This window comes from Nycticebus coucang, chromosome 21 (assembly GCF_027406575.1).
Source record: "Nycticebus coucang isolate mNycCou1 chromosome 21, mNycCou1.pri, whole genome shotgun sequence".
Classification (NCBI taxonomy): domain Eukaryota; kingdom Metazoa; phylum Chordata; class Mammalia; order Primates; family Lorisidae; genus Nycticebus; species Nycticebus coucang.
In genome coordinates, this window is record NC_069800.1 from 35,985,104 (window position 1) to 36,011,471 (window position 26,368).

General features: G+C 42.0%; 1 protein-coding gene across 1 annotated transcript in view; it reads right to left on the reverse strand.

The window, feature by feature from the left end:
- TMC2 (transmembrane channel like 2) overlaps positions 1-26,368 on the reverse strand; it is a 112,011-nt gene that overhangs the window by 28,951 nt on the left and 56,692 nt on the right. Inside the window, exons 10-15 of the mRNA XM_053573739.1 lie at positions 18,011-18,199; positions 17,554-17,733; positions 14,845-14,994; positions 13,582-13,710; positions 11,091-11,158; positions 10,099-10,338 (exon numbers count right to left, since the gene is read on the reverse strand). Of these exons, the coding sequence (XP_053429714.1) occupies positions 10,099-10,338; positions 11,091-11,158; positions 13,582-13,710; positions 14,845-14,994; positions 17,554-17,733; positions 18,011-18,199 (956 nt within the window). The remainder of the gene's footprint in view (positions 1-10,098; positions 10,339-11,090; positions 11,159-13,581; positions 13,711-14,844; positions 14,995-17,553; positions 17,734-18,010; positions 18,200-26,368) is intronic.

The window sequence follows — 26,368 nt, forward strand, 5'->3', positions numbered from 1 at the left end:
AATATTACAATACCAAAAGGGAGAAAATAGAAGAAAGAAAGGAATCACTAGTCCAAAGCAATGTTGAAATTCAATCCAAACTCCATTAGGTTTTACAGTCCTAAGAATAAGCCTCTGGGCTCTAGACTCTACCATCTGTGCCTGGAATACCTCTGCCCTTGGAATAATCATTCCTTTTCCTGGACGGGTAGCACATGTTTCAGCTGAATAAATTGTATCAGCCTGTTTCCTGCTATACAATTCTGGGAGGCCAACAGCCTTCCTTTATTTTGTCTTTTTTGTTTCTTTTATTCCAAGCTGGTAGTGTTTCTGCTGATATAACTCTTTCAAAAACCTTATGGGTTTTCCATGTATGTCATGAAAATTCACTCTATTGGACAAGAATGTTCTCTGCTATCTTTTCTGGGTAATTTCTATTCATGACTTCTACTGAGATGGTTGAAGGAATACATCAGTCACATACTTAATCTTTTCATAGTTCTTTTTGTAAGTGAATATTCAGATCTTTTGATCCTTCAGAAACACTAGCAAAAGATCATCCAGCTTCATTCTTAGCTGAAGCTGTATTGAGGGGCAGGAATCTGTAGTGCTTCCCTATAATCCATATTGCCTAGGGATGTTCTTACTCTTCCTTCAAAAATGAATCAATTAATGAATGGGGAATTTGAAATAGACATGAGTGCTCGATGCTACCACTGATATAAAAGTGATCAGCATTCTCTGGTGTGCCATAAAAGAATTCTCTAAACTGGCTCCAGATGTCTAGCTATTAATGATTCTTGGTTCACTGGCCACAGAAAAAGCCTGAGACAATAGTCAAACACGGCTCATCACTGCCTGCCTGTGACTTAGGCAAGAGACTATGGATCTGAATACTTGGATACATGGAACCTGCATACCTATAGACTCTGATTGGGAGGAAACATAGGTAAAATGCTGGCCAATATAGGTTTGTTCTGTGGGTTGGTATAGTATTTACAAAACCTTGAATTAGAGGAGAGAGATTAAAGATGGCAGCCGAGTAACAGCTTCCCTACAACTGGGAACAGCGAGTCTGGGGAGACAGGACTCCAGGCATCTCTGGCCGGTGGGATCTGCCTATAATCATCCCTTTGAGGATACAGGGAGCCAGCAAGGGACTTCTGGACCCCAAGAGGAGGACAAAAACAGTGGAAAACTGGCAAGTGGTTGTGTGTGTTCCATCGACCTAATCATGCCGGCAACCGTAAGTACAAGCAGTAGTGAGACTGCAAACCAGAAAGGCCTTATCTGTGAACTGTTTCAGTGTTCTTGGACTTGGCACTCAGTTGAACTGCCTTGGAAAGAGCTTGAGCAGGAGTGTGGAGAACTTTGGGCATTGTCTGGGGCCCCAGACTGAGCCACTGAGCTGGGCGCAGGAAGCCATTGTGAAAGAACTTCCCCGGCAAGCTCTGCCCTCAGGGTCTCAGAGCAAGGATTGGGCAGGTCAAAGTAACCTACTGACTGAGCAGCCTAAAGGCGGGGACTGAGCTGCCTTACAGCCTTAATCCTTAGGGGCAGAGTGAGACGGTTTTGGCACACTGGAGCCTTGGGCTGTTGCCCTGGGTAGAGTGCTATGACGTCACAGCTCATAGCAACCTCAAACTCCTGGGCTTGGCGCCGCCCAGACCTCCATAAGAGCTGTGCAGTGACCCCGGACAGGTGACCCGCACCCACCGGGCCTCCACATTCCCTGACCAGGAACTGCGGGAGCCACGCAACCCTGCGTCCTCCCTCTTGTGTCCTCCCAGCTTCCACACTAGCCCGTTCATCTGGACAGGGACTCTGGTAGCTGCGTGACCTTTGGAGCCCTCCCTGCCTCTGTGCAGAGCTCTTCTCCTGGCCAGAGACTGCTAGAGCCTTGGGCTCTCTGTGCCAAAGTCACTGGGCACCTGACACTCCCAGAACCGTGCGCAACACCCCCAGCCCTGTTGCTGGATCCGAGTGGGTCACAAACCAGAGCTGCATCCACAACCAGAACTCCCTAGCTAGAGCAGCCCCGGAGGAACTACACAGGGTCACTCCCTACAAATGAGTGATCCTGCTGGGGTCTAATCTTGGAGAGACACCTCCCCAACTCTGAGGATGGCCAGAGGCAACGGTGAAAAACAATCATGAGGAGAAATCAACAGAAAAACTCTGGCAATATGAATAATCAGAGTAGATCAACTCCTCCAAGGATCAAAGGGGCAGAAACAGCACAAGACCCCATGCACAAACAAATAGCTGAGATGTCAGAAATTGAATTCAGGATCTGGATAGCAAATAAGATTGAATTAGAATTCCAAAAGTTATCTCAAGAATTCAACGGATTCAAAGAGCAAATGACCAAAGATTTCGACACATTGAGACAAGAAGTTGCATCCCTCAAAGATCTGAGAAACACAGTAGAATCCCTCAGTAACAGAATGGAACAAGCAGAAGAAAGGATTTCTGACATTGAAGACAAAGCTTTCGAATGCTCCCAAACCCTCAAAGAGGAAGAGAAATGGAGAGCAAAAACAGACCACTCTCTCAGAGAGCTCTCAGATAATTTGAAGAAAACCAATATTCGTCTTATACGGATCCCCGAAAGTGACCAAGTGGCCTGACAAGGCACAGAGTCTCTTCTCCATGAGATTATGAAGGAGAACTTTCCAGATATGCCAAGAGATTCTGAAATTCAGATAGCAGACAGTTTCAGAACTCCAGCACGACTCAACCCAAATAAGACATCCCCCAGACACATCATAATTAATTTCACTAAAGTTAATATGAAGGAGAAAATTCTGAAAGCTGCCAGACGAAAGAAAACCATTACCTACAAGGGGAAGAATATCAGAATAACTGCAGATCTCTCTGCTGAAACCTTCCAAGCTAGAAGAGGATGGTCATCGACTTTTAATCTCCTAAAACAAAATAACTTTCAACCCAGGATCCTGTACCCAGCTAAACTGAGCTTCATTTATGACGGAGAAATTAGATACTTCAATGACATTCACATGTTGAAGAAATTTGCGATAACTAAACCAGCTCTCCAGGATATTCTCAGACCTATCCTCCATAAAGACCAGTGTAATCCTCCACCACAAAAGTAAACTCACCCAGAAAATTTTGATCAAATTCCAACTTCCACAGTTGCAAAAGGGTTAAAAACGTCCACTGGACTCTCCAAAGGCTTATCAATACTCTCAATTAATGTGAATGGTTTAAACTGTCCTCTAAAGAGGCACAGGTTGGCTGACTGGATACAAAAACTCAAGCCAGATATCTGCTGCCTACAAGAATCGCATCTTACATTAAAAGACAAATATAGACTCAAGGTGAAGGGATGGTCACCTATATTCCAAGCAAATGGAAAGCAGAAAAAAGCAGGCGTTGCAATCCTGTTCGCAGACGCAATAGGCTTTAAACCAACCAAAATAATTAAGGATAAGGATGGACACTTCATATTTGCTAAAGGTAATACTCAATATGATGAGATCTCAATTATTAATATTTATGCACCCAACCACAATGCACCTCAATTTATAAGAGAAACTCTAACAGACATGAGCAACTCGATTTCCTCCACTTCCATAGTAGTTGGAGATTTTAACACCTCTTTAGCAGTGCTGGATAGATCCTCCAAAAAGAAGCTAAGCAAAGAAATTTTAGGTTTAAACTCAACCATTCTACATCTGGACTTAACGGACATGTACAGAACATTTCATCCCAACAAAACTGAATACACATTCTTCTCATCAGCCCACGGAACGTACTCCAAAATCGACCACATCCTAGGCCACAAATCTAACCTCAGCAAATTTAAAAAAAATAGAAATTATTCCTTGCATCTTCTCAGACCATCATGGAATAAAAGTTGAACTAAATAACAACAGGAACCTGCATACCCATACAAGAACATGGAAGCTAAACAACCTTATGCTGAAGGATAGATGGGTTATAGACTAGATTAAGAAGGAAATCACCAAATTTTTGGAACTAAACAACAATCAAGACACGAATTACCAGAACCTCTGGGATACTGCAAAGGCAGTCCTAAGAGGGAAATTTATAGCACTGCAAGCCTTCCTCAGGAAAACGGAAAGAGAGGAAGTTAATAACTAATGGGACATCTTAAGCAACTGGAGAAGGAAGAACACTCCAACCCCAAACCCAGCAGAAGAAAACAAATAACCAAAATCAGAGCAGAGCTAAATGAAATTGAAAACAAAAGAATTACACAATAGATCAATAAATCCGAAAACTGTTTTTTGAAAAGATCAATAAAATAGATAAACCTTTGGCCAACCTAACCAGGAAAAAAAAAGTAAAATCTCTAATTTCATCAATCAGAAATGGTAATGATGAAATAACAATAGACTCCTCAGAAATTAAAAAAAATCCTTAACGAATACTACAAGAAACTCTACTCTCACAAATATGAAAATCTGAAAGAAATCGACCAATACCTGGAAGTATGCCACCTACCAAGACTTAGCCAGAACGAAATGGAAATGTTGAACAGGCCTATATTAAGTTCTGAAATAGCATCGACTATACAAAATCTCCTTAAAAAGAAAAGCCCAGGATCAGATGGCTTTACATCAGAATTCTACCAAACATTTAAAGAAGAACTAGTACCTATACTACTAAACCTCTTCCAAAATATAGAAAAAGAGGGAATATTACCCAGCACATTCTACGAAGCAAACATCACCTTGATCCCCAAATCAGGGAAAGACCCAACAAGAAAAGAAAATTATAGACCAATATCACTAATGAATATAGATGCTAAAATACTCAATAAGATCCTAACAAACAGAATCCAACAACACATCAAAAAAATTATACACCACGACCAAGTTGGATTTATCCCAGGGTCTCAAGGCTGGTTCAATATATGTAAATCTATAAATGTAATTCAACACATAAACAAACTTAAAAATAAAGACCATATGATTCTTTCAATTGATGCAGAAAAAGCTTTTGATAATATCCAGCATCCCTTCATGATCAGAGCACTTAAGAAAATTGGTATAGAAGGGACATTTCTTAAACTAATAGAGGCCATCTACAGCAAATTCACAGCCAATATTGTATTGAATGGAGTTAAATTGAAATCATTTCCACTTAGATCAGGAACCAGGCAAGGTTGCCCATTGTCTCCATTGCTCTTTAACATTGTAATGGAAGTTTTAGCCATTGCAATTAGGGAAGAAAAGGCGATCAAGGGTATCCACATAGGGTCAGAAGAGATCAAACGTTCACTCTTCGCAGATGATATGATCGTATACCTGGAAAACCCTAGAGATTCTACTACAAAACTTTGAGAAGTGATCAAGGAATATAGCAATGTCTCAGGCTACAAAATCAACACCCATAAATCTGTAGCCTTTATATATACCAACAATAACCAAGCCGAACAAGCAGTCAAGGACTCTATTCCTTTCACAGTAGTGCCAAAGAAGATGAAATATTTGGGAGTATACCTAACAAAGGACGTGAAAGATCTCTACAAAGAGAACTATGAAACTCTAAGAAAACAAATAGCTGAAGATGTTAACAGATGGAAAAACATACCATGCTCATGGCTGGGAAGAATCAACATTGTTAAAATATCCATACTGCCCAAAGTAATATATAATTTTAATGCAATTCCTATTAAAGCTCCATTGTCATACTTTAAAGATCTTGAAAAAATAATACTTCATTTTATATGGAATCAGAAAAAACCTCGAATAGCTAAAACATTACTGAGCAATAAAAACAAAGCAGGAGGAATCACACTACCAGACCTGAGACTATACTATAAATCCATAGTGATCAAAACAGCATGGTACTGGCACAAAAGCAGAGAAGTAGATGTCTGGAACAGAATAGAGAACCAAGAGATGGATCCAGCTACTTACCGTTATTTGATCTTTGATAAGCCAATTAAAAACATTCAGTGGGGAAAAGATTCCCTATTTAACAAATGGTGCTCAGTAAACTGGCTGGCAACCTGTAGAAGAATGAAACTGGACCCACACCTTTCACCATTAACTAAGATAGACTCTCACTGGATTAAAGATTTAAACTTAAGACATGAAACTATAAAAATACTAGAAGAAAGTGCAGGGAAAACTCTTGAAGGAATCGGCCTGGGTGAATATTTTATGAGGAGGACACCCCAGGCAATTGAAGCAGTATCAAAAATACACTACTGGGACCTGATCAAACTAAAAAGCTTCTGCACAGCCAAGAACATAGTGAGTAAAGCAAGCAGACAGCCCTCAGAATGGGAGAAAATATTTGCAGGTTATACCTCCGATAAAGGTCTAATAACCAGAATCCACAGAGAACTCAAACGTATTAGCAGGAAAAGAACACGTGACCCCATCTCAGGGTGGGCAAGGGACTTGAAGAGAAACTTCTCTAAAGAAGACCGACGCAAGATCTACAAACACATGAAAAAAAGCTCATCATCCTTAATCATCAGAGAAATGCAAATCAAAACTACTCTGAGATATCACCTAACCCCAGTAAGAGTAGCCCACATAACAAAATCCCAAAACCAGAAATGTTGGCTTGGATGTGGAGGAAAGGGCACACTTCTACACTGCTGGTGGGAATGCCCTCTACTACATTCCTTCTGGAAGGATGTTTGGAGAACACTTAGAGACCTAAAAATAGACCTGCCATTCGATCCTATAATTCCTTTACTAGGTTTATACCCAGAAGACCAAAAGTCACAATATAACAAAGACATCTGTACCAGAATGTTTATTGCTGCCCAATTCATAATTGCTAAGTCATGGAAGAAGCCCAAGTGCCCATCAACCTACGAATGGACTGGCAAATTGTGGTAAATGTATACCATGGAATATTATGCAGCTTGAAAGAAAGATGGAGACTTTACCTCTTTCATGTTTACATGGATGGAGCTGGAATATACTCTTCTTAGCAAAGTATCTCAGGAATGGAAGAAAAAGTATCCAATGTACTCAGCCCTACTATGAAGCTAAATTATAGCTTTCACATGAAGACTATAACCCAACTATAGCACAAGACTATGGGGAAAGGGCCAAGGAAGGGGAAGGGAGGGGGGAGGTTTTGGTGGAGGGAAGGTAATGGGTGGGGCCACATCTGTGGTGCATCTTAGAATGGGTACAGGCGATTGCACTAATGTACACAGCTATGATTTAACAATAAAAAAAGAAAAGAAAAAAGTAAATAAATAAATAATATAGATAAAAAAAGAAACAAAACCTTGAATTAGCTACTGTAATAAAAATATTCAAAGGTTTCAAATGAATGTTCATATTTATGATGATCTGTAGGGTCTGGCAATACTTGGCAAATGTTCCTGATGGCAACAATTGGCTGAGGGTGAGCACCAGCTGCCCTCAACTTGGGCAGGGCTCAGTCTTAACAAATCCATATATGTACCTTACTATGGGCCAGTACACTCCTCTAAGTACTTTACAAAGAGCAACATACTAAATTGTCATAGCAGCCCTATAAGGTAGATACTCCATTATTTCCATCTTATAGATTATGTACCTGCAGTTCAGAAAGCTAAGAAATTTGCTCAAGATCTCACAGCTAGCAAATAATAGAGCTGGCTCTAGAGTATTCTCTAAGTCAGGGAATTGACAGATTTTTGTAAAAAGGCTAGATACAGATGTTAGGCTCTGTGGCCCAGATGGTCTCTGTTACAAATATTCAATTCTGTAGTTATAGCAAGAAAGCAGCTGGAGACCATCTGTAAGCAAATGAGTGTAGCTGAGTTCTAAAAAAACTTCATTTAAAAAATAGGTGGTGGTCTGGATTTGGTCCATGAGCTACAGTTTACCAATCCTGTCCCCCCCACCTTTTTTAAAACCATATGCTATGCAATGCTGCCCACCTCATCCATTTACATGGCCTGGCTGGTCCCTGTTGACATTTGATCTGGTTTAAACCCTCAGTCCCTCCCTGTATGATGACGTTTTTGTGAGGTAATGGGTCTAGTTTGAGCATTGATCATTGTCTTCTAGACATTGGGTAGAAAACGGTCAGAAAGGAAGCAAACATCACGCCCTTATGGAGCTTATGTCCTGGTGGGGGAGACAGACAGTAAACAAGATGTTCAAGGATGGTAAGAGGATACAATGATAAAAGTGTGTGTGTGTGTGTGTGTGTGTGTGTGTGTGTGTGTGTGTGCACGTGTGGGGAAGCAAATGAGAGAACAGCTCATGTCAGAGGGATGAATGTTCCTGCTGTTGGTGAGTTTTGGTCAGAGCAGTGACAGGAAGGAGTAGGCAGCCAGGTTTTGTTCTGAGTTCCATTTTGGGGTCCCTTCCCCTTTTACTTGGGGTTGTTGGGGCTGCCAGTGCAGCAAATGAGTCAAAGGTGAGGCAGGTGGTGAGGGGCAGACGTGGCATAGGCCTGCCTGCTTGCCTCTTACCTGCAACAAGTGGGCACCCTGAGAAAAGGGATGCAGGCCTTTGCACCCAGAGCCCAGCCCTCCAAACCTTGCTCAGAAAGAAGCCAACAGAGCCTTCTCCCTTCAGCCTGGTGTCTCAGGCCCTCTACACTTCAGCATGTTCTTTCCACTCCAGATCGACCCCCTACCCTCTCTGAGTGAACCTCTGTTTGCTGATCAAGCTTTGCTGAAACATTCCTGCTAATATTTCCTCTGGGCTCCACTGATCACAGGCCTTTATCTAGGTAAGTCCCATATAAACTGAGAAGTACCAGATCAGCATTTCCCAAAGTGTGTTTCTCCACCCTGATAGGCAGGATTGGGACAAGAGTGAGGCAAGGAAAGCCTGGGGATGCACACTGTAAGGTGACCACGCTCAGGGTTGCACATGTGATGTGCAGGGCCTTGCTCACTGGCCTCACCCCACTTGAGCTCTGGATGAGGGTTACGTGCAGAAGAGGTTCTGCGGTCAGTAAGGATGGAAGCACCAGCTTGCATGTTACCCCACTGCATGTTTCTTTAGAGTCTTTCTAAGTGAGACAATGGCAGTTCCAAACCACTTAAACCACAGAATCCCTTTACATGGAGAAGATAGAGGGCTTTGTTTTCAGAGAGTCACACATATGGAAATAGGGCAGTAGGTGCATGTTATTTCTCAATATGCCTCCTTACATAACTACTCATCTTTTCATACAATATCCAGTCTCCTGAACAAGTTCAGCTTATACCCTGAACCCACAGTGCTGGCCAGTGCTCTGCAGAGTACGAGGCTCTGGCAGGCCTCAGTCAAGAGTGGACTTCAGGGGCTTCACATCTGAATGGCACTTGTAAGACTAGGGTCATTTCATCTTCAGAATATCCTCATCACTCATCCCATGGTAAGGTAATCTCTGGCAGTAGATTTATTATCCATATGTTAAAAGGTTTGAACTGTGCTGTCCGATATGGTCATCATTAACCACGTGTGGGTATTTGAAATAAAATGAATTAAAATTAAGAATGAAAGTCTGTCATTTGTGGCAAGGTAGACGGCACTGGAGGTCATTATATTAAATGAAATAACCCAGGCACAGAAAGATAAGTATTGTATGTTCTCACTCATATGTGGGAGCTAAAAGAGTGGATCTTATGGTGGTAGAGAATAGAATGGGGGTTATGTACATTTCAGAGGCCAAGAAGGGTTGTAGGGAGGGGGATGAAGGGAAGCTGGATAACAGGTATGAAAATACAATTAGATACAAGGAGTAAGTTCTAGTATTTGATAGCATAGCAGGGACACTATAGTTAGTAATAACTTATTGTATATTTCAAAATAGCTAGAAATGTTCCCAACACAAAGAAAAGATCAATGTTTACAATGATGGATACCCTAATTACCCTGATTTGATCATTACACATTGTATACTGGTATCAGACTATCACATGTACCCCCCAAATATGTACAATTATTATATATCAATTAGGATGAATTAAAATTAGAAATTTAGTATCTCAATTCCTCATTTCAAGGGCTCAATGGCCACACGCGACTGGTGGCCACCATATTGGACAGCGCAGACATGGAACATTTCCATCCTTGCAGAAAACTCTGCTGAACATCCCTGATGATTTGCCAAAGCTCCACGATCTTTTACAGGCTGGCGTGAAACCAGGCCCTTGGAGTGCTGTACCTGAATGGCCCGCAGTCAAAGGAGGGTGGGAGGGACATGATGGTGTAGGCTACTGGCAGGAGGCTAAGGAAGAGCACGAGCAGCAGGAGGCCCATGTAGAAGCTGTTGGATCGGGAGGCTTTGAACACACGCTCGTGGGGGACGTTGCTGCTCATCACCGCCCAGCACTGGAAGTACATGGAGGTCAGCAGGCGCAGCACGTTGATGCCCACCAGCCCTGGGGCATAGAAGGAGCCCATCCTGGAAGGGCAGAAATCGGACACCTGGTTGGCTTGAGAGCAGGAAAGGCGAGGAAAGAATAGAAAGAAATGGGATGGATGGCTTAGGGGCATGAGGCCAAGCTGCTTTTCCAGCTGGTCTCAAGGGAAGGGGCCTCTCATTTAACCAGAATACCATCAGCAAGCCATAGTCATCCAGTCCTCAGGAGAGGGAGATTTTCTGCACATTGTCGGCTTGGGCTCAGGCCAGGATTTTACCACTGCCTTGCCTCAGAGCATCCAGAAAATCACATGGTGACCTGCCTGTTTCTCCTTGATCTCCATAAAACAACTTTGTTATGTCAAAGTCCTTCAATTAGGAGAATTGGACAGTGGTTTGCAGTGAACCCTGGGCATCTTGAAAGTCTTTGGCTGAAGTTACGCAGTCTCCTCTAACTCTCTTTTCAAAGGAGGGAGTTTCTTAGTTCATTTACCATTCTCTTACTCGCTTCCTCTTCCTTCCTTTTTTTCTTTCTTCCTTCTTTCTTCTCTCCTTCCCACCTCCATCCCCTTCCTCTTTTTTCCCCATTCCCTCCTTCCCCCTTTTCTCCCTCCCTCTCTACTTCTATGACAGCACAGGAGTGGGCCAGAAACTATCCTGGTTCTCATCTGGTCCTGCCGTACTTGGTGGTCAGAGAGGCAAGATGATCTGTCCTGTCTCTGCCCAGCTAGGTGAGTACCAAAGCCTAGGAATTCCCTAAAGGAGGTGATCTGCAGACAACATGGATAACTCACCAGATCATTCCTTGGTTGAAGATCAAACCCAGTACATTTCCACTAATATCAAACTCAGCATATGAAGGCTGGTGGGAGTTGACAGGAGAGAAAGAGAGAGAGGGGAGCTTGTTAGTTGGCATCAGACCAACCTCACTCATTGACCAGCCAGCCAGGCCAAGACCACTCTCTCATCCCAGACATTCTGCTCTGATAACTGGAGAGAAGTCTTAGATTCAGGGTTCTGTGCCTTTAACATGTTTTCAACTTTTTAAGGAAAGTTTTGATGTTCCTAACACTGGAACTTTTTCCATGTCTTTTTCTTTCTTTCTTTTTTTTTTTTGTAGAGACAGAGTCTCTAGAGTAGAGTGGAGTAGTCCCTCAGTAGAGTGCCATGGCATCACACAGCTCACAGCAACCTCTAACTCCTGGGCTTAAGCGATTCTGTTGCCTCAGCCTCCTGAGTAGCTGGGACTACAGGCGCCCGCCACAACGCCCGGCTATTTTTTGGTTGCAGTTCGGCCGGGGCCGGGCTTGAACCCGCCATCCTCAGTATATGGGGCCAGCGCCCTACTGACTGAGCCACAGGCGCCGCCCCTTCCATGTCTTTTTCAATAAAAAACTAATGTGACGGTTTCTACCTTTTAAGGCCTGCAGGCTGACTGTGTGTTCTTGGGAAGACCCTGGTTCCTAAAAGAATATTTTATCAGTATTTTAATCAGAAATATAAGTTGAAATTATAATCAAGGAGTAACTCTAATAAATAATGAAATACAAATAATTAATAAGGAGTCAAATGAAAATAAACTTTAAAAACAAACAAGAAATAAAGTCCAGAAATAAAAGTTATATAAAAGCATCGAGACTGTAGTATAGCCCTTACAGAATCCTTCTGTTTCCCGCTGGTTTGAAAGGCTCCCTTTATCATAAACCAAATTCCCATATAGATTATATCTATTTCTAGACTTCCTATTCTGTTCCACTGACTTGTTTGTCTATTCTCTAGTGCTGGTTTAGTTATTATAGCTTCATAATGTGTTATTTATTTATTTATTTAGACAGAGTCTCGTTCCATCACCCAGACTAGAGTGCCCTGGTGTCAGCCTAGCTCACAGTAACCTCAAACTCCTGAGCTCAAGTGATCCTCCTGCCTCAGCTTCCTGAGTAGCTTGGACTACTAGGAAGTAGTACTAGTAGCCACAATGCCTGGCTAATTTTTCTATTTTTAAAGGAGACCTGGTCTCCATTAAAAATAGTGCTGTGGGGTCTAACTTTTGCTCAGGTTAGTCTTGAACTCCTGAGTTCAAGCAATCCACATATCTTGGCCTCCCAGAGTGCTAGGATTATAGGTGTAAGCCACTGCACCTGACTCATAATGTGTTTTAATATAAATATAATTCTTTTTTTTTCTTAAAGAATTTTCCTGGATATTCACACATGCTTATTTTTGAATGAACTTTAGAATTATTTTGGGATCTTGTTGAACTTCTAATTTAATTTGAGGACAATGACATTTTAGCAATGTTGTGTCTTATTCAAGAAGTCCTTTTTGAGAACAAAGTTCTTTCATCCTTGTTCTCAGATAAGATGATGAAGTTTTCCTTGTTGCTGAGGAGTCAAGTAGACTAGTTTAAAACTGCAGACAAAAAAGAGAAAAAAAGTGATAGAAAGCTGTCCTGGCCCCTTTCCTGGGCCTGGCACCCTGCTGCAGGCTAGGAGAGGGCTACATAGGGAACTGGGACGTAGAGCTTCTCACCAGAAGCCCAGTTAAGGTGAAAGTCTCTGACACCCACACCAGTGACTACAGGGTGGGCCAGTGAGGTGTTATGAAAGAGGCATGTATAGGAGAGACCCAGGGGAACCAGATAGAAAGGTTCCACCAGACAGAGATGACCACGATAGAGAGGAAATGACACATGTTTAGAAGGAGCAATTTCCCGGGTGGGTGGAGAAAGACAGTATAAGGAATATGAGTCAAAAGAAGTTTCTCAAAGAATAATCCAGAAGACAGGACCAATGGTTGGTTATTGTCTTCTTGGAGTATTCTAGGACTTTCTGAAACCTTGACATCTGCGCCAGGATTTCAGACACTGGGCAGGTGCATTTCTTCACCAACTACTTGCTGAGCACGCAAATGGTCCATGTTTTCCCAAGGGCAAATGCCTCCATTTCCCAGGATAGAAGTTCGAATTTTTTTTTGTTTTTTTGCAGTTTTTGGCTGGAGCTGGGTTTGAACCCACCACCTCTGGCATATGGAGCCAGCACCCTACTCTTTTGAGCCACAGGCGCTGCCCAGGAGTTCGAATTGTTAATGGCATTGGGAAAAAGCAATGCAATGATGGCAAATACGGCCCTGAAGGGAAATACAGATTAAACACTTTACTACTGCATGGGGCAGAGACTGCCTTTACATATCTAAAGAAATAAAATACACAAGAATTCATCTGACTCTGAGTATAAAAAAGGATGGTTGCAATGGCTTTTGCAGAGTGTCCATGAAACGGCGACCTACAAACCCAGCCTCCAGGTCCCAGCACCAGCAGTAGTTCATAAACCGCACAAAACAAGCTCGTAGGAAGTCCCCCAGCAGGATGGTGATGTACGTCACCAGCATGTCGGATACCGTCAGCCTCATGAATTCCTGCAAGGAGGAACACAGACAAAGGGGGTGGCCCACGGTCTTGCTCACTCCTCCCGACCTTCCTGCAGTCTCACAAACTCTCCCCCACCCGCTTTACTTTGTCTCTGTGACCCTCTGATTCCTGTGGTAGCAGGGTGGTGTGGAGAAAGGACCCCAGGTTCTGGAAAATGCTTAATATAGGTTCCAGCCCTACAAATTACTAATTGTGTGGCTTTGGAATGACCTCTGAACTTCTTGAAGCTGATAATGATATTGGTCTTGCAGGGTTATTGGGAAACTTCATGATTATGTGTGCAAATTGCTTTGCACTTTGGCTGTGCCCACATCATGATCATTGCTCACCCCTTGCTTCTCCCACCTGCTCTGATGTGCCATCTGCCCCCACAAAGACTGCATGCGACTATCAGTCACTGGGGACAGTGGCTGGCTTTTTTTACCTCCTGCTAATTGAATTTTTTCTTTTTCTTTCTTTTTTTTTTGAGACAGAGCCTCAAGCTGTCACCCTGGGTAGAGTGCTGTGGCATCGTAGCTCACAGCAACCTCCAATTCCTGGGCTCAAGTGATTCTCCTACCTCTGCCTCCCAAGTAGTTGGGACTACAGGCACCCGCCACAACACCCAGCTATTTTTTGGTTGCAGCCATCATTGTTGTTTGGCGGGCCCAGGCTGGATTTGAACCTGCCAGCTCAGGTGTATGTGGCTGGCGCCTTAGCTGCTTGAGCCACAGGCACTGAGCCTGGATTTTTTCTTGATATACGTATGTATGTCTGTATATATTATATATAAAAAATATATATTGATATTATATATTAGAAAAACAGGTTTTGCACAGAGGTATATAACAGAAGGACCAAAAGCAAAAGAATAAAGCTTTCTCTGTTGCTGCAAAGTATATATAATTTACTAATTTTCTAGGAAACATTGAAACTCTCTACCAGACACCATCACCTTTCAGACACCAAAGAGATCTGGAGTTTCTAGGGGACACGGGATTTGCTTTATTCATTTTGTACCTCTAAGATGATTAAGATATATTTTCTGGATGAACAGCTGGTAACTTTTCAGGGTTACTCCTCAAATGGAAACATAAGGAAGGAATAAGAAAGAACTGAGAACAGAGAACACAGCTACTCACAATGCCCACGGCTGTCTCCCAGCAAGAACCTCGGGGCACATCTGCAGGATGCAGGGGTGGCCGGGGGACACTGTCATTCCAACCCGAGGAGTTGTAATAGTTGAACAGAGTCCAGTGAGTGATGTTCTTTATCTTTTCTTCTTTAGAAAGCTGGAACAGAAGGTGGAGATGCACGGTTGGGTCAGGGATGGCCCAACTCTTTCTACAGGAGAAACAATTAAAGCTGGCATATGCCACAACCCTACCATCTAGCCTCTGCCCTACCCTGCACAGAATCTTTTCAGAAATTCCCTCCCCAGGCTTTCAATCTATACAAGAGGTTGGAGGAGGGGGGAAGGGGCAATTGGCTTGAAGTCCTTGAGTCTTTCTCTCAGAGTTATCTTAAGTTAGCATCCATCTATTCATCCATCCGTCTATCTATCCACACATGAATTCTTGTTTTTATTATTTTTTCATTATTAAATCATAGCTGTGTACATTAAAGCAATCATGGGGCACCATACACTGGTTTTATAGACCATTTGACATATTTTCATCACACTGGTTAACACAGCCTTCCTGGCATTTTTTGGTTATTGTGTTAAGACATTTATATTCTACATTTAGTAAGTTTCACATGTACCCTTGTAAGATGCACGTAAGTCTTATCCCACCAATCACCCTCCCTCTGTCCATCCTCCCCCCTCCCTTCCCTTCCCTCTTCTCCATATTCTTAGGTTATAATTGGGTTATTACTTTCATGTGAAAGCCATAAGTTAGTTTCATAGTAGGGCTGAGTACATTGGATACTTTTTATTCCATTCTTGAGATACTTTACTAAGAAGAATATGTTCCAGCTCCATCCATGTAAACAGGAAAGAGGTAAAGTCTCCATCTTTCTTTAAGGCTGCATAATATTCCATGGTGTACTTATATCATAATTTATTAATCCATTCGTGGATCAATGGGCACTTGGGCTTTTTCCATGACTTAGCAATTATGAATAGGGCTGCAATAAACATTCTGGTACAAATATCTTTGTTACAATGGGATTTTTGGTCTTCTGGGTATATACCTAGTAGAGGAATTATAGGATTGAATGGCAGGTCTATTTTTAGATCTCTAAGTATTCTCCAAACATCTTTCCAAAAGGAATGTATTAATTTGCATTCCCACCAGCAGTGTGGAAGTGTTCCCTTTTCTCCACATCATGCCAACCTCTCTGATCTTGGGATTTTGTGATATGGGCTAATTACTGGAGTTAGATGATATCTCAAAGTAGTTTTGATTTGCATTTCTCTGATGATTAAGGATGATGAGCATTTTTTCATATGTCTGTAGGCCATGCACCTGTCTTCTTCAGAGATGAATTCTTGTTTTGAGAATAATTTGTTGAGTATCTATTTAGGGCATCTAAGGCAGTGGTGGTACAGGGGTGCCCAAGAGAGATGGGGCTTCCCACAGAAAGATCATAGTCTAGTAAATGGCAGTGATGAACAGATGATTACAGAACAGAGTGATATGAACTGTGGGAAATTTTCTCTGGGGATAAAGGAACACCCCCATTGGACAATGAGAGGGCCACAGAAGACTCCCTTGGCCAAATCTCGGGGAGGATTAGTCAACTAGTTGAATGTGGGGAGAAGGGCAAAGAGAGAGGCAAGAGGAAATTTTGCCCTGCAGAGGCAATGTGAGGCTCAGGAGCATGGGGCAGCCTCCTAGGGTGAAAGGGAAGCAAGAGATGAGGGAGGGGGTTTAGGTAAGGGCCAGATCTTGGCACTTCCATGCCTGTAGCTCAGGAATGAGGAGAGAGTAGAAAGAGGAGGGTCATCAACCCCACCTCCCTGCAGTTCCCTGTGGGTGCCCACTGTTCCCCCTGCTGTTTTGGATGTCTGCTAAGATTTCCCTAGGGTGGGATCTGGAGCTCTTGCTATGCCCTGCCATGCTGACATATGTCCCACAGTGTGCTGCAGCAAATGTCTGTCTCCAAGTGTGAACATGCTTGAGACCGAACTGTGCTTGCCCTCTGCTGCCCCCAAAAGCCTGGCCCAGAGGGTGCTTCACAACTGTCTGGGGAGCAGAGATGAACACTTAAGTCACCCGTGACCTATCACTTAGTGGACTAGGACTTGGCTGTCAATCATTTATGGCAGCTAATTATAAAAAGGCTGCAGGTAAAATATGAGGGCTATCGAATGATATGTAGATGATGTAAAAAAAGACCATCTAAGAAAAAGATAGTAAAGAACTGCAGAAAAATGTTAACAATAGTTGTCGTTGGGTCATGGATTCTGGGAATATCTTTTTTCATTTTGTTTCTCTGAATTTCCAACATTTATTTAATTAATATGAATTATGAGTAATGAAATTATTGTAGTAAAAAAGAAGGCTGCACACATTGGCTCACATCTGTAATCCTAGCACTCTGGGAGGCTGTGGTGGGAGGATTGCTTGAGGCCAGGAGTTCAAGATCCGGCTGAGCAAGAGCAAGACCCCATCTTTACTAAAAATAGAAAAATTAGCCAGGCATTGTGGCACATGCCTGTAGTTTCAGCTACTTGGGAGGCTGAGGCAGGAGGATTGCTTGAACCCAGGAGTTTGAGGTTGCTGTGAGCTATGATGATGCCACAGCACTCTAGCCTGGGCAATGGAGTGAGACTCTGTCTCAGAAAAAAGTGTGGGGGTGGGGAGGAAACACTGTGGGTATTAAGGAGAGTTTGTGGTTTTTACCTTGAGGTGGACGTCATCCATCAGGGCTAGGAGGAACGTGTATAGGTTTCCCAAGAAAAGTGCAAAGATGCGCCCCAGCTGCCACTTCAATCCAATGCGCGGGTGATAATTCTCCAGGGCTGCGATGGTTTCAAACAGAGGGGGGCAAAACATCCCAAGCAGAGACATCACAATCTCTACCTGAGAAATCAGGAAAGCCTGGGTTACTTATGCCATCAGTGTGTGTATTACCTGCTTGGCCACCCTCCCTGCACCCTGTTTGAGGTTGCTATAATCTACCCACCTTGGCCTCCCAAGTGCTGGGATTACAGGTGTGATCTACCTCACCCCATCTTAATCTCTCATTTTAAAAGAAGTTTTCTAACCCAGACTTTGAACAACTCAGCCAAACAGCATAGGAACCAGGTATCACGGTATTTGCCCTCAGACTTCACCTCTTCAGAGATATCTTTCTTACCTCATTCCTCTCATACCAGCTGACATTCTGCTTTTTGGAGAATTCCTGGGATCGCTTTACCACAAAATAAATGAGGTACCCACTCCCACACAAACAGCAGATGATGAGAAAGTTGGCCAGGACACGAAGAAATCTTGTCAGATGGACATTTTCTTCTTTGTTACTCTCTTGTTCATCCACTATTGATTCCTTAATATGTGAAAATGAGATGTGAATAGGTTAGTTAGGACAGAAACCAGCAGGACCTTGGCTGGTTGGCCGCTGGGAATGCTACTTTCTATATTCCCATAAAAGAAATAACATGGGATTGATGTTCTGTGCCCCATGGAGAATGTTTTCTTTAAGAAGATACATTTTGGGGCGGCGCCTGTGGCTCAGCTGGTAGGGCGCCGGCCCCATATACCGAGGGTGGTGGGTTCAAATCCGGCCCCGGCCAAACTGCAACCAAAAAATAGCCGGGCGTTCTGGGGCGCCTGTAGTCCCAGCTACTCGGGAGGCTGAGGCAGGAGAATCGCTTAAGCCCAGGAGTTGGAGGTTGCTGTGAGCTGTGTGATGCCATGGCACTCTACTGAGGGTCATAAAGTGATACTCTGTCTCTACAAAAAAATAAAAAAAAAAAAGAAGATACATTTTGTTATTATTGCTATTTTGATACATAAGATAAGAAAAACTTAGATTTATTAAACACTCACCACATGCCAGATGTGGCACTAAACACTTTCTATGCGTTATTCTTCTTAACCTTAACAACAAACCTATGAAGTAGTTGCTGTTATCAGCCACATTGCAGATACCAAAGCCAAGGGAGATTTCAGTAACTAATTGGGATTGTTTTAAATCTATAGGTCAAATAGAATTGAATCATCAATAACATTGAGTCTTCTAATCTAGGAGCTGGCAAACTTGTTCTATGAAAAGCCAGATAGTAAATATTTTTGGCTTTGCAGGCCATATAATCTCACAACTATGCCATTGTAGCATGAAAGTAACCACAGACAATATGTAAATAAATAGGCATGACTTGTTTCATGAAATTTTATTTATAGAAGGCAGCAGGCTGGATTTGGCCTTTGGGCCATAGTTTGCCAATCCCCATTCTAATCCATAACCATGGGATATCTCTCCATTTATTTAGGGTTTATTTCTTTTCTTTCTTTCCCTTTTTTTTTTTTTGTAGAGACAGAGTTTCACTTTGTCGCTCTTGGTAGAGTGCTGTAGCGTCACAGCTCACAGCAACCTCAAACTCTTGGGCTTAGGCGATTCTCTTGCCTCACCCTCCCGAGTAGCTGGGGCTAAAGACGCCCGCTACAACTCCTGGCTATTTTTTTTGTTGCAGTTTGGCCAGGACCAGGTTGGACCCACCACCTTCAGTATATGGAGCCAGCACCCTACCCACTGAGCCCTAGGCTCTGCTGCCCTATTTAGGGTTTCTTAATTTTTTTTTTTTTAAAGAGACAGAGTCTTTGTTGCCCTCATTAGAGTGCTATGGCATCACAACTCACAGCAACCTCCAGCTCTTGGGCTTAGATGATTCTCTTGCCTCAGCCTCCCAAGTAGCTGGGACTACAGTCGCCCATAACAGTACCTGCCTATTTATTTTTATTGCTGCAATTTGGATGGGCCCAGGTTCGAACCCACCACCCTCGGTATATGGGGCTGGCACCCTACTCACTGAGCCACAGGTGCTGTCTAGTTTCTTATTTTCTTTCAACAATATTTTATACTTTTCAGTGTAGTGGTCTTAGGTTAAATTTATTCCTAGGAATTTTGTTTTTTTCATACTATTGCAAATAGAATTTAAAAAGTATTTTCTAATTGTTTCCTGCTAGTAGATAAAAATACAACTGATTTTTGATGGCTAACTGTGTGCCCTACATCAGTAACTCTTTATAAAGACACGGGTAGAGCCAGGATGAAAATTGAGGTCTCCCACACACTTTAGTGTCTTAACTCATAGTCTTAACTCATAGTTCTCATATCTGTCCTGTTATTTAAGTGTATTTGTTATGTCTGTTTTTAATAGACTCAAAGGAGAAGTCTTTCTCCTTCTCAGATTCAGAGTGCTTCATAAGCGGCAATTTTCTTTGTGAAAATTACCTTTCTGGTAAGCCTATAGGAAGAGTTGAAGTCCCCACTCTCCCCTACCCTGCCCTTAGGTGCAGGTGACCATAAGTCCCCCATTACTGTGAGAAGGAGAGGAGATAGCCCTCTGTTCCACCCACTGCCAAGCCCACAGGACTCTGGGGCTCATGAAACCCATACAGTGAGTTGGTGATCCTGAGCCCTGCCTTCTGTAAGCATTTGTCAGTGAGCAGGAGGAAGGGCTGGGGAGAGGAGAGTGACAAAGAAAAGATAGTCAAGCACAATTGCCATGTAGATCTGATGTTTGCAAGGTCCTGGGGGACAGAAAGTCTGATTAATCAGACAGGAAGAATAATGAACCAGCAAGAATGTGAAATAGCAGAAGCAAGATGGCGGCCAATAACAGCTACCTTGCAACTGGGCATGGTGAGTCTGGGGAGACAAGACTCCAGGCATCTCTGGCTGATGGTATCTTCCCATAAACATCCCTTTGAGGACATAAGGAGTCAGTGAGAGACTTCTGGACCCCAAGAGGAGGACAAAAGCAGTGGAAAACTGGCAAGTGGTTGCATGTGTTCATTCCTGCCGGCAGCTGTAAGTACAGCAGCAGTGAGATTGCAAACTGGAAAGGCCTTACCTGGGAGCTGCTTTGGTTTTTTGGGACTTGGCACTAAGTTGAACTACCTTGGGAGAACTTGGACAAGAGTGTGGAGGACTTTAAGCGTTGTCTAGGGCCCCAGATTTAGCCACTGAAGCAGATGGAGCTAATAGTATTCAGCTGTGGGCTGCGCGAAGCCGTTTTGGGAGAAGTGCCCCTGGCAAGTTCTGCCCTCAGGGTCGCAGAGCAAGGATCAGGTGTGAGCTAGTAATCTAGTGACTAAGCAGCCTAAAGGCAGGGACTGAGATGCCTTGCAGCCTTAGTTCTCAGGGGCATAAGCGATATCAGTTTTGGCACACTGGTTAAGTGGATAGCCACCTTCAGGAGTAATCCCAGCGACAAGCATTTTCCTGGGAAAGCTTCTGCTTAGCCAAGTTTAGCAGTTTAAAGTGCCTTTTATGTGGGCTAAGGAGAGATTTAGGGTCTCCACTTTAGGCTCTCCACCCTGCAGGGTTTGAGAAATCAGCAGAGGTGTATCAGCATTGTGATTAACATCTCATACCCAAGAAGATCACCTGTTGCCCAGACAATATTCAGCAAGAGATATATACTGCTTTATTTTGTTTTGTTTTGTTTTTTTTGGTTGTCGTTGTTTTGTTTTTTTAATTTCAACATTTTCCCTATAGATTTTTCTTTTCTTTCTTTTCTTTCTTAATTTTTCCAGTTTAAATATAATTTCCCATTGTTGCCTTTTTCAACAATTAGAACTTCATTTTTGCTAGTGTTTTTACCCCTATTATTTAGTTTTCCCCCCAGTTTTATCCCTTAAAGTTTTCTGTTTGCTTGTTTTGATTTGATTTATAGCATTTTTGTTTTTCATCTCTACTTGGTGGAGGTGGGGTACTGTGTCTGAACAGGATAGCAAAGAGCTGCTGACCTCAAGGGAACCACCCAACCTGGCACCCCCAGGGGTTGGGGGGGGTTTAAGGTTGGGTCAAAGTACCCTACTGTACACCTATATTGCTCTGTCTTCCTCTTTCTGTGCCCTTCTTCTTTTTGTCAATATTCCCTTTTACCCACCCCCTCTCCTTTCTCTTTTTTCCTTTTTCTTTCTTTTTTCCCGTCTTGCTCTTCAACCTTCTTGTCCTTCTGGTCCTGTACCAAAAGGACTTATTAAAACCCTGGTCCAGAGGCATGGCAACTTGAAGAGCAAGAGGAAGTGAAAGGAAAATTAGGGCAAGAAAACAGATAAAAGAAATCACTCATGAGAAAGAATCAACAGAAAAATCCTGGCAACATGAAAAACCAGTCCAGAGCAACCCCCTCAAGGGACCGTGAGGTAGCTACTACAGAGGATTCCACCTATAAAGGAATGTTAGAAATGACAGAAAGGGAATTTAGAATACAGATGATGAAAACAATGAAGGAAACTGCTGATAAAGTGGAAAATAATCAAAAGGAAATGCAAAAACAGAATCAAATAAGAGATGAATGATATGAAGAATATAGAAAGGATATAGTAGAGCTGAAGGACTGAAGCAGTCAATTAGGGAACTCAAAGATGCAATAGAAAGTATTAACAACAGATTAGACCATGCAGAAGAAAGAATCTCAGGAGTAGAGGACAAAGTTCTTGAGATAACTCAAATAGTTAAAGAGGCAGAAAAGAAGAGAGAGAGGAAGCAGAATGTTCACTGACAGAATTATGGGACTTTATGAAGCATTCAGACATATGAGTGATAGGTATCCCAGAAGGGGGAGAAGAATGCCCCAGGGGAATGGAAGCCATACTAGAGAATATTATAAAAGAAAATTTCCCAAATATCACCAAAGATTCTGACACACTCCTTTCAGATGGATATCAGACCCCAGGTCGCCTCAACTCTAAACAAGCTTCTCCAGGACACATTGTGATGAACCTGTCCAAAGTCAAGACAAAAGAAAAGATTCTGCAAGCTGCCAGGAGTAAGCGCCAGTTGACCTACAGGGGCAAATCCATCAGGGTGACTGTAGACTTCTCTGATGAAACTTTCCAAGCAAGAAGACAATGGTCATCTACCTTTAATATACTTAAACAGAACAATTTCCAGTCCAGAATTCTATATCCTGCTAAGTTAAGCTTTAAAATTGATGGAGAAATCAAATCATTTACTGATATACAAACATTGAGGAAATTCACCATAACAAGACCAGCTCTACAGGAAATACTTCAACCTGTTCTACACACTGACCATCACAATGGATCAATAGCAAAGTAAGAACTCAGAAATTAAAGGACAGATCCTAATTTCCACACTGATGCAAAAGGTAAAACTAAGCAATGGACTCTCACAAAATAAGATGAATACAACACTACCATACTTATCAATTATCTCAATAAATGTTAATGGCTTGAATTACCCACTGAAGAGGCACAGACTGGTTGACTGGATTAAAAAACACAAGCCATCCATTTGCTGTCTGCAGGAAACACACCCAGCTTCCAAAAAGACAAATTAAAACTCTTGAGTTAAGGGTTGGAAGACAATTTTTCATGCAAATGGAATTCAGAAGAACAGAGGAGTTGTAATCTTATTTTCAGATACATGTGGATTTAAAGCAACTAAAGTCAAAAAAGACAAAGATGGTCATTTTATATTGGTCAAGGACAAAATACAAGAAGAAGATGTTTCAATTCTAAATATTTATGCACCCAATTTAAATGCTCTAAGATTCTTGAAACAGACCTTACTCAGTCTGAGCAATATGATAGCCTATAATATCATAATAATAGGGAACTTTAACACTCCTCTTACACAGCTGGACAGATCCTCTAAACAGAAATTAAACAAAGATGTAAGGGACTTAAATGAGACCCTAGAACAACTGCGCTTGATAGACTCATATAGAACACTCCATCCCAAAGATAAAGAATATACATTCTTCTCATTGCCCCATGGAACATTCTCCAAAATTGATCCTATTATAGGCCACAAAACAAACCTCAACAGAATCAAAAGAATTGAAATTTTACCTTGTATCTTCTCAGACCACAAAGCACTAAAGGTGGAACTCAACTCCAACAAAAACGTTCAACCCCACACAAAGACATGGAAATTAAACAACCTTCTGTTGAATGACAGTTGAGTTCAGGAAGAAATAAAACAGGAAATCATTAACTTCCTTGAGCATAAAAACAATGAAGACATAAGCTAACAAAACCTGTGGGATACTGCAAAAGCGGTTTTGAGAGGAAAATTTATCACGTTAGATGCCTACATCTGGGCGGCGCCTGTGGCTCAGTTGGTAAGGCGCCAGCCCCATATACTGAGGGTGGCAGGTTCAAACCTGGCCCCGGCCAAACTGCAACCAAAAAATAGCCAGGCGTTGTGGCGGGCGCCTGTAGTCCCAGCTACTCAGGAGGCTGAGGCAAGAGAATAGCTTAAGCCCAGGAGTTGGAGGTTGCTGTGAGCTGTGTGAGGCCACGGCAGTCTACCGAGGGTCATAAAGTGAGACTCTGTCTCTACAAAAAAAAAAAAAAAAGAAAAGAAAAACAGCAAGAGAGCACATCAACAAACTCATAAGCCATCTTATGGAATTGGAAAAAAGAACAATCTAAGCCTAAACCCAGTAGAAGAAAAGAAATATCCGAAATCAAATCAGAGATCAATGAAATTGAAAACAAAAGAATCATTCAGAAAATTCATGAAACAAGGAGTTGGCTTTTTGAAAGAACAAATAAAATAGATAAACCTTTGTCCAGACTAACTAGAAATAGAAAAGTAAATCTCTATTAACCTGAATCAGAAATGATAAAGTGGAAATAATAACTGATGCCCCAGATATACAAGAGATCATCTCTGAATACTACCAGAAACTGTATGCCCAGAAATTTGACAATGTGAAGGAAATGGATCGATATTGGGAATCACACCCTCTCCCTAGGCTTAGCCAGGAAGAAATAGAGCTTCTGAACAGATCAATTTCATGCATGGAGATTACAGAAACAATAAGAAAGCTTCCAACAAAAAAATGCCCTGGTCCAGATGGCTTCACACCAGAATTCTATCAAAACTTCAAGGAAGAGCTTATTCCCATATGGCAGAAATTATTCCAAAAAATTGTGGAGGAAGAAATCTTCCCCAACACATTCTATGAAGCAAACATCACCCTGATACCAAAACCTGGAAAAGACCCAAATCAGCAGGAGAATTTCAGACCAATGCCAATAGATTACAGCTTATCATCAAAAAAGTCATACATCATGATCAAGTAGGTTTCATCCCAGGGATGCAAGGCTGGTTTAACATATGCAAGTCCATAAACATTATCCACCATATTAACAGAGGGAAAAATAAAGATCATATGATCCTCTCAATAGATGCAGAAAAAGCATTTGATAAAATCCAGCATCCTTTTTTAATTAGAACACTGAAGAGTATAGGCATAGGTGGCACATTTCTGAAACTGATCAAAGCTATCTATGACAAACCCACAGCTAATATTTTACTGAATAGAGTAAAACTGAAAACTTTTCCTCTTAGAACTGGAACCAGACAAGGTTGTCCTCTGTCACCATTACTATTCAACATAGTGCTGGAAGTTCTAGCCAATACAACTAGGGAAGACAAGGAAATAAAGGGAATCCAAATGGGAGCAGAGGAGGTCAAACTCTCCCTCTTTGCTGACGACATGATCTTATACTTAGAGAACCCCAAAGACTCAATCACAAGAGTCCTAGAAGTCATCAAAAAATACAGCAATGTTTCAGGATATAAAATCAATGTCCACAAGTCAGTAGCCTTTGTATACACCAATAACAGTCAAGATGAGAAGCTAATTAAGGACACAACTCCCTTCACCATAGTTTCAAAGAAAATGAAATACCTAGGAATATACCTAACGAAGGAGGTGAAGGACCTCTATAAAGAAAATTATGAAATCCTAAGAAAGGAAATAGCAGAGGATATTAACAAATGGAAGAACATACCATGCTCATGGATTGGAAGAATCAACATTGTTAAAATGTCTATACTTCCCAAAGCAATCTACCTATTCAATGCCATTCCTATCAAAATACCAACATCGTACTTTCAAGATTTGGAAAAAATGATTCTGCGTTTTGTATGGAACCAGAAAAGAAACCCATATAGTTAAGGCAGTTCTTTGTAACAAAAATAAAGCTGGGGGCATCAGCATACCAGATTTTAGTCTGTACTACAAAGCCATAGTGCTCAAGACAGCATGGTACTGGCACAAAAACAGAGACATAGACACTTGGAATCGAATGGAAAACCAAGAAATGAAACTAACATCTTACAACCACCTAATCTTCGATAAACCAAACAAGAATATACCTTGGGGGAAAGACTCCCTAGTCAATAAATGGTGTTGGGAGAACTGGATGTCTACATGTAAAAGACTGAAACTGGACCCACACCTTTCCCCACTCACAAAAATTGATTCAAGATGGATAAAGGACTTAAATTTAAGGCATGAAACAATAAAAATCCTCAAAGAAAGCATAGGAAAAACACTGGAAGATATTGGCCTGGGGGAAAGACTTCATGAAGAAGACTGCCATGGCAATTGCAACAACAACAAAAATAAACAAATGGGACTTCATTAAACTGAAAAGCTTCTGTACAGCTAAGGAGACAATAACCAAAGTAAAGAGACAACCTACACCATGGGAAAGG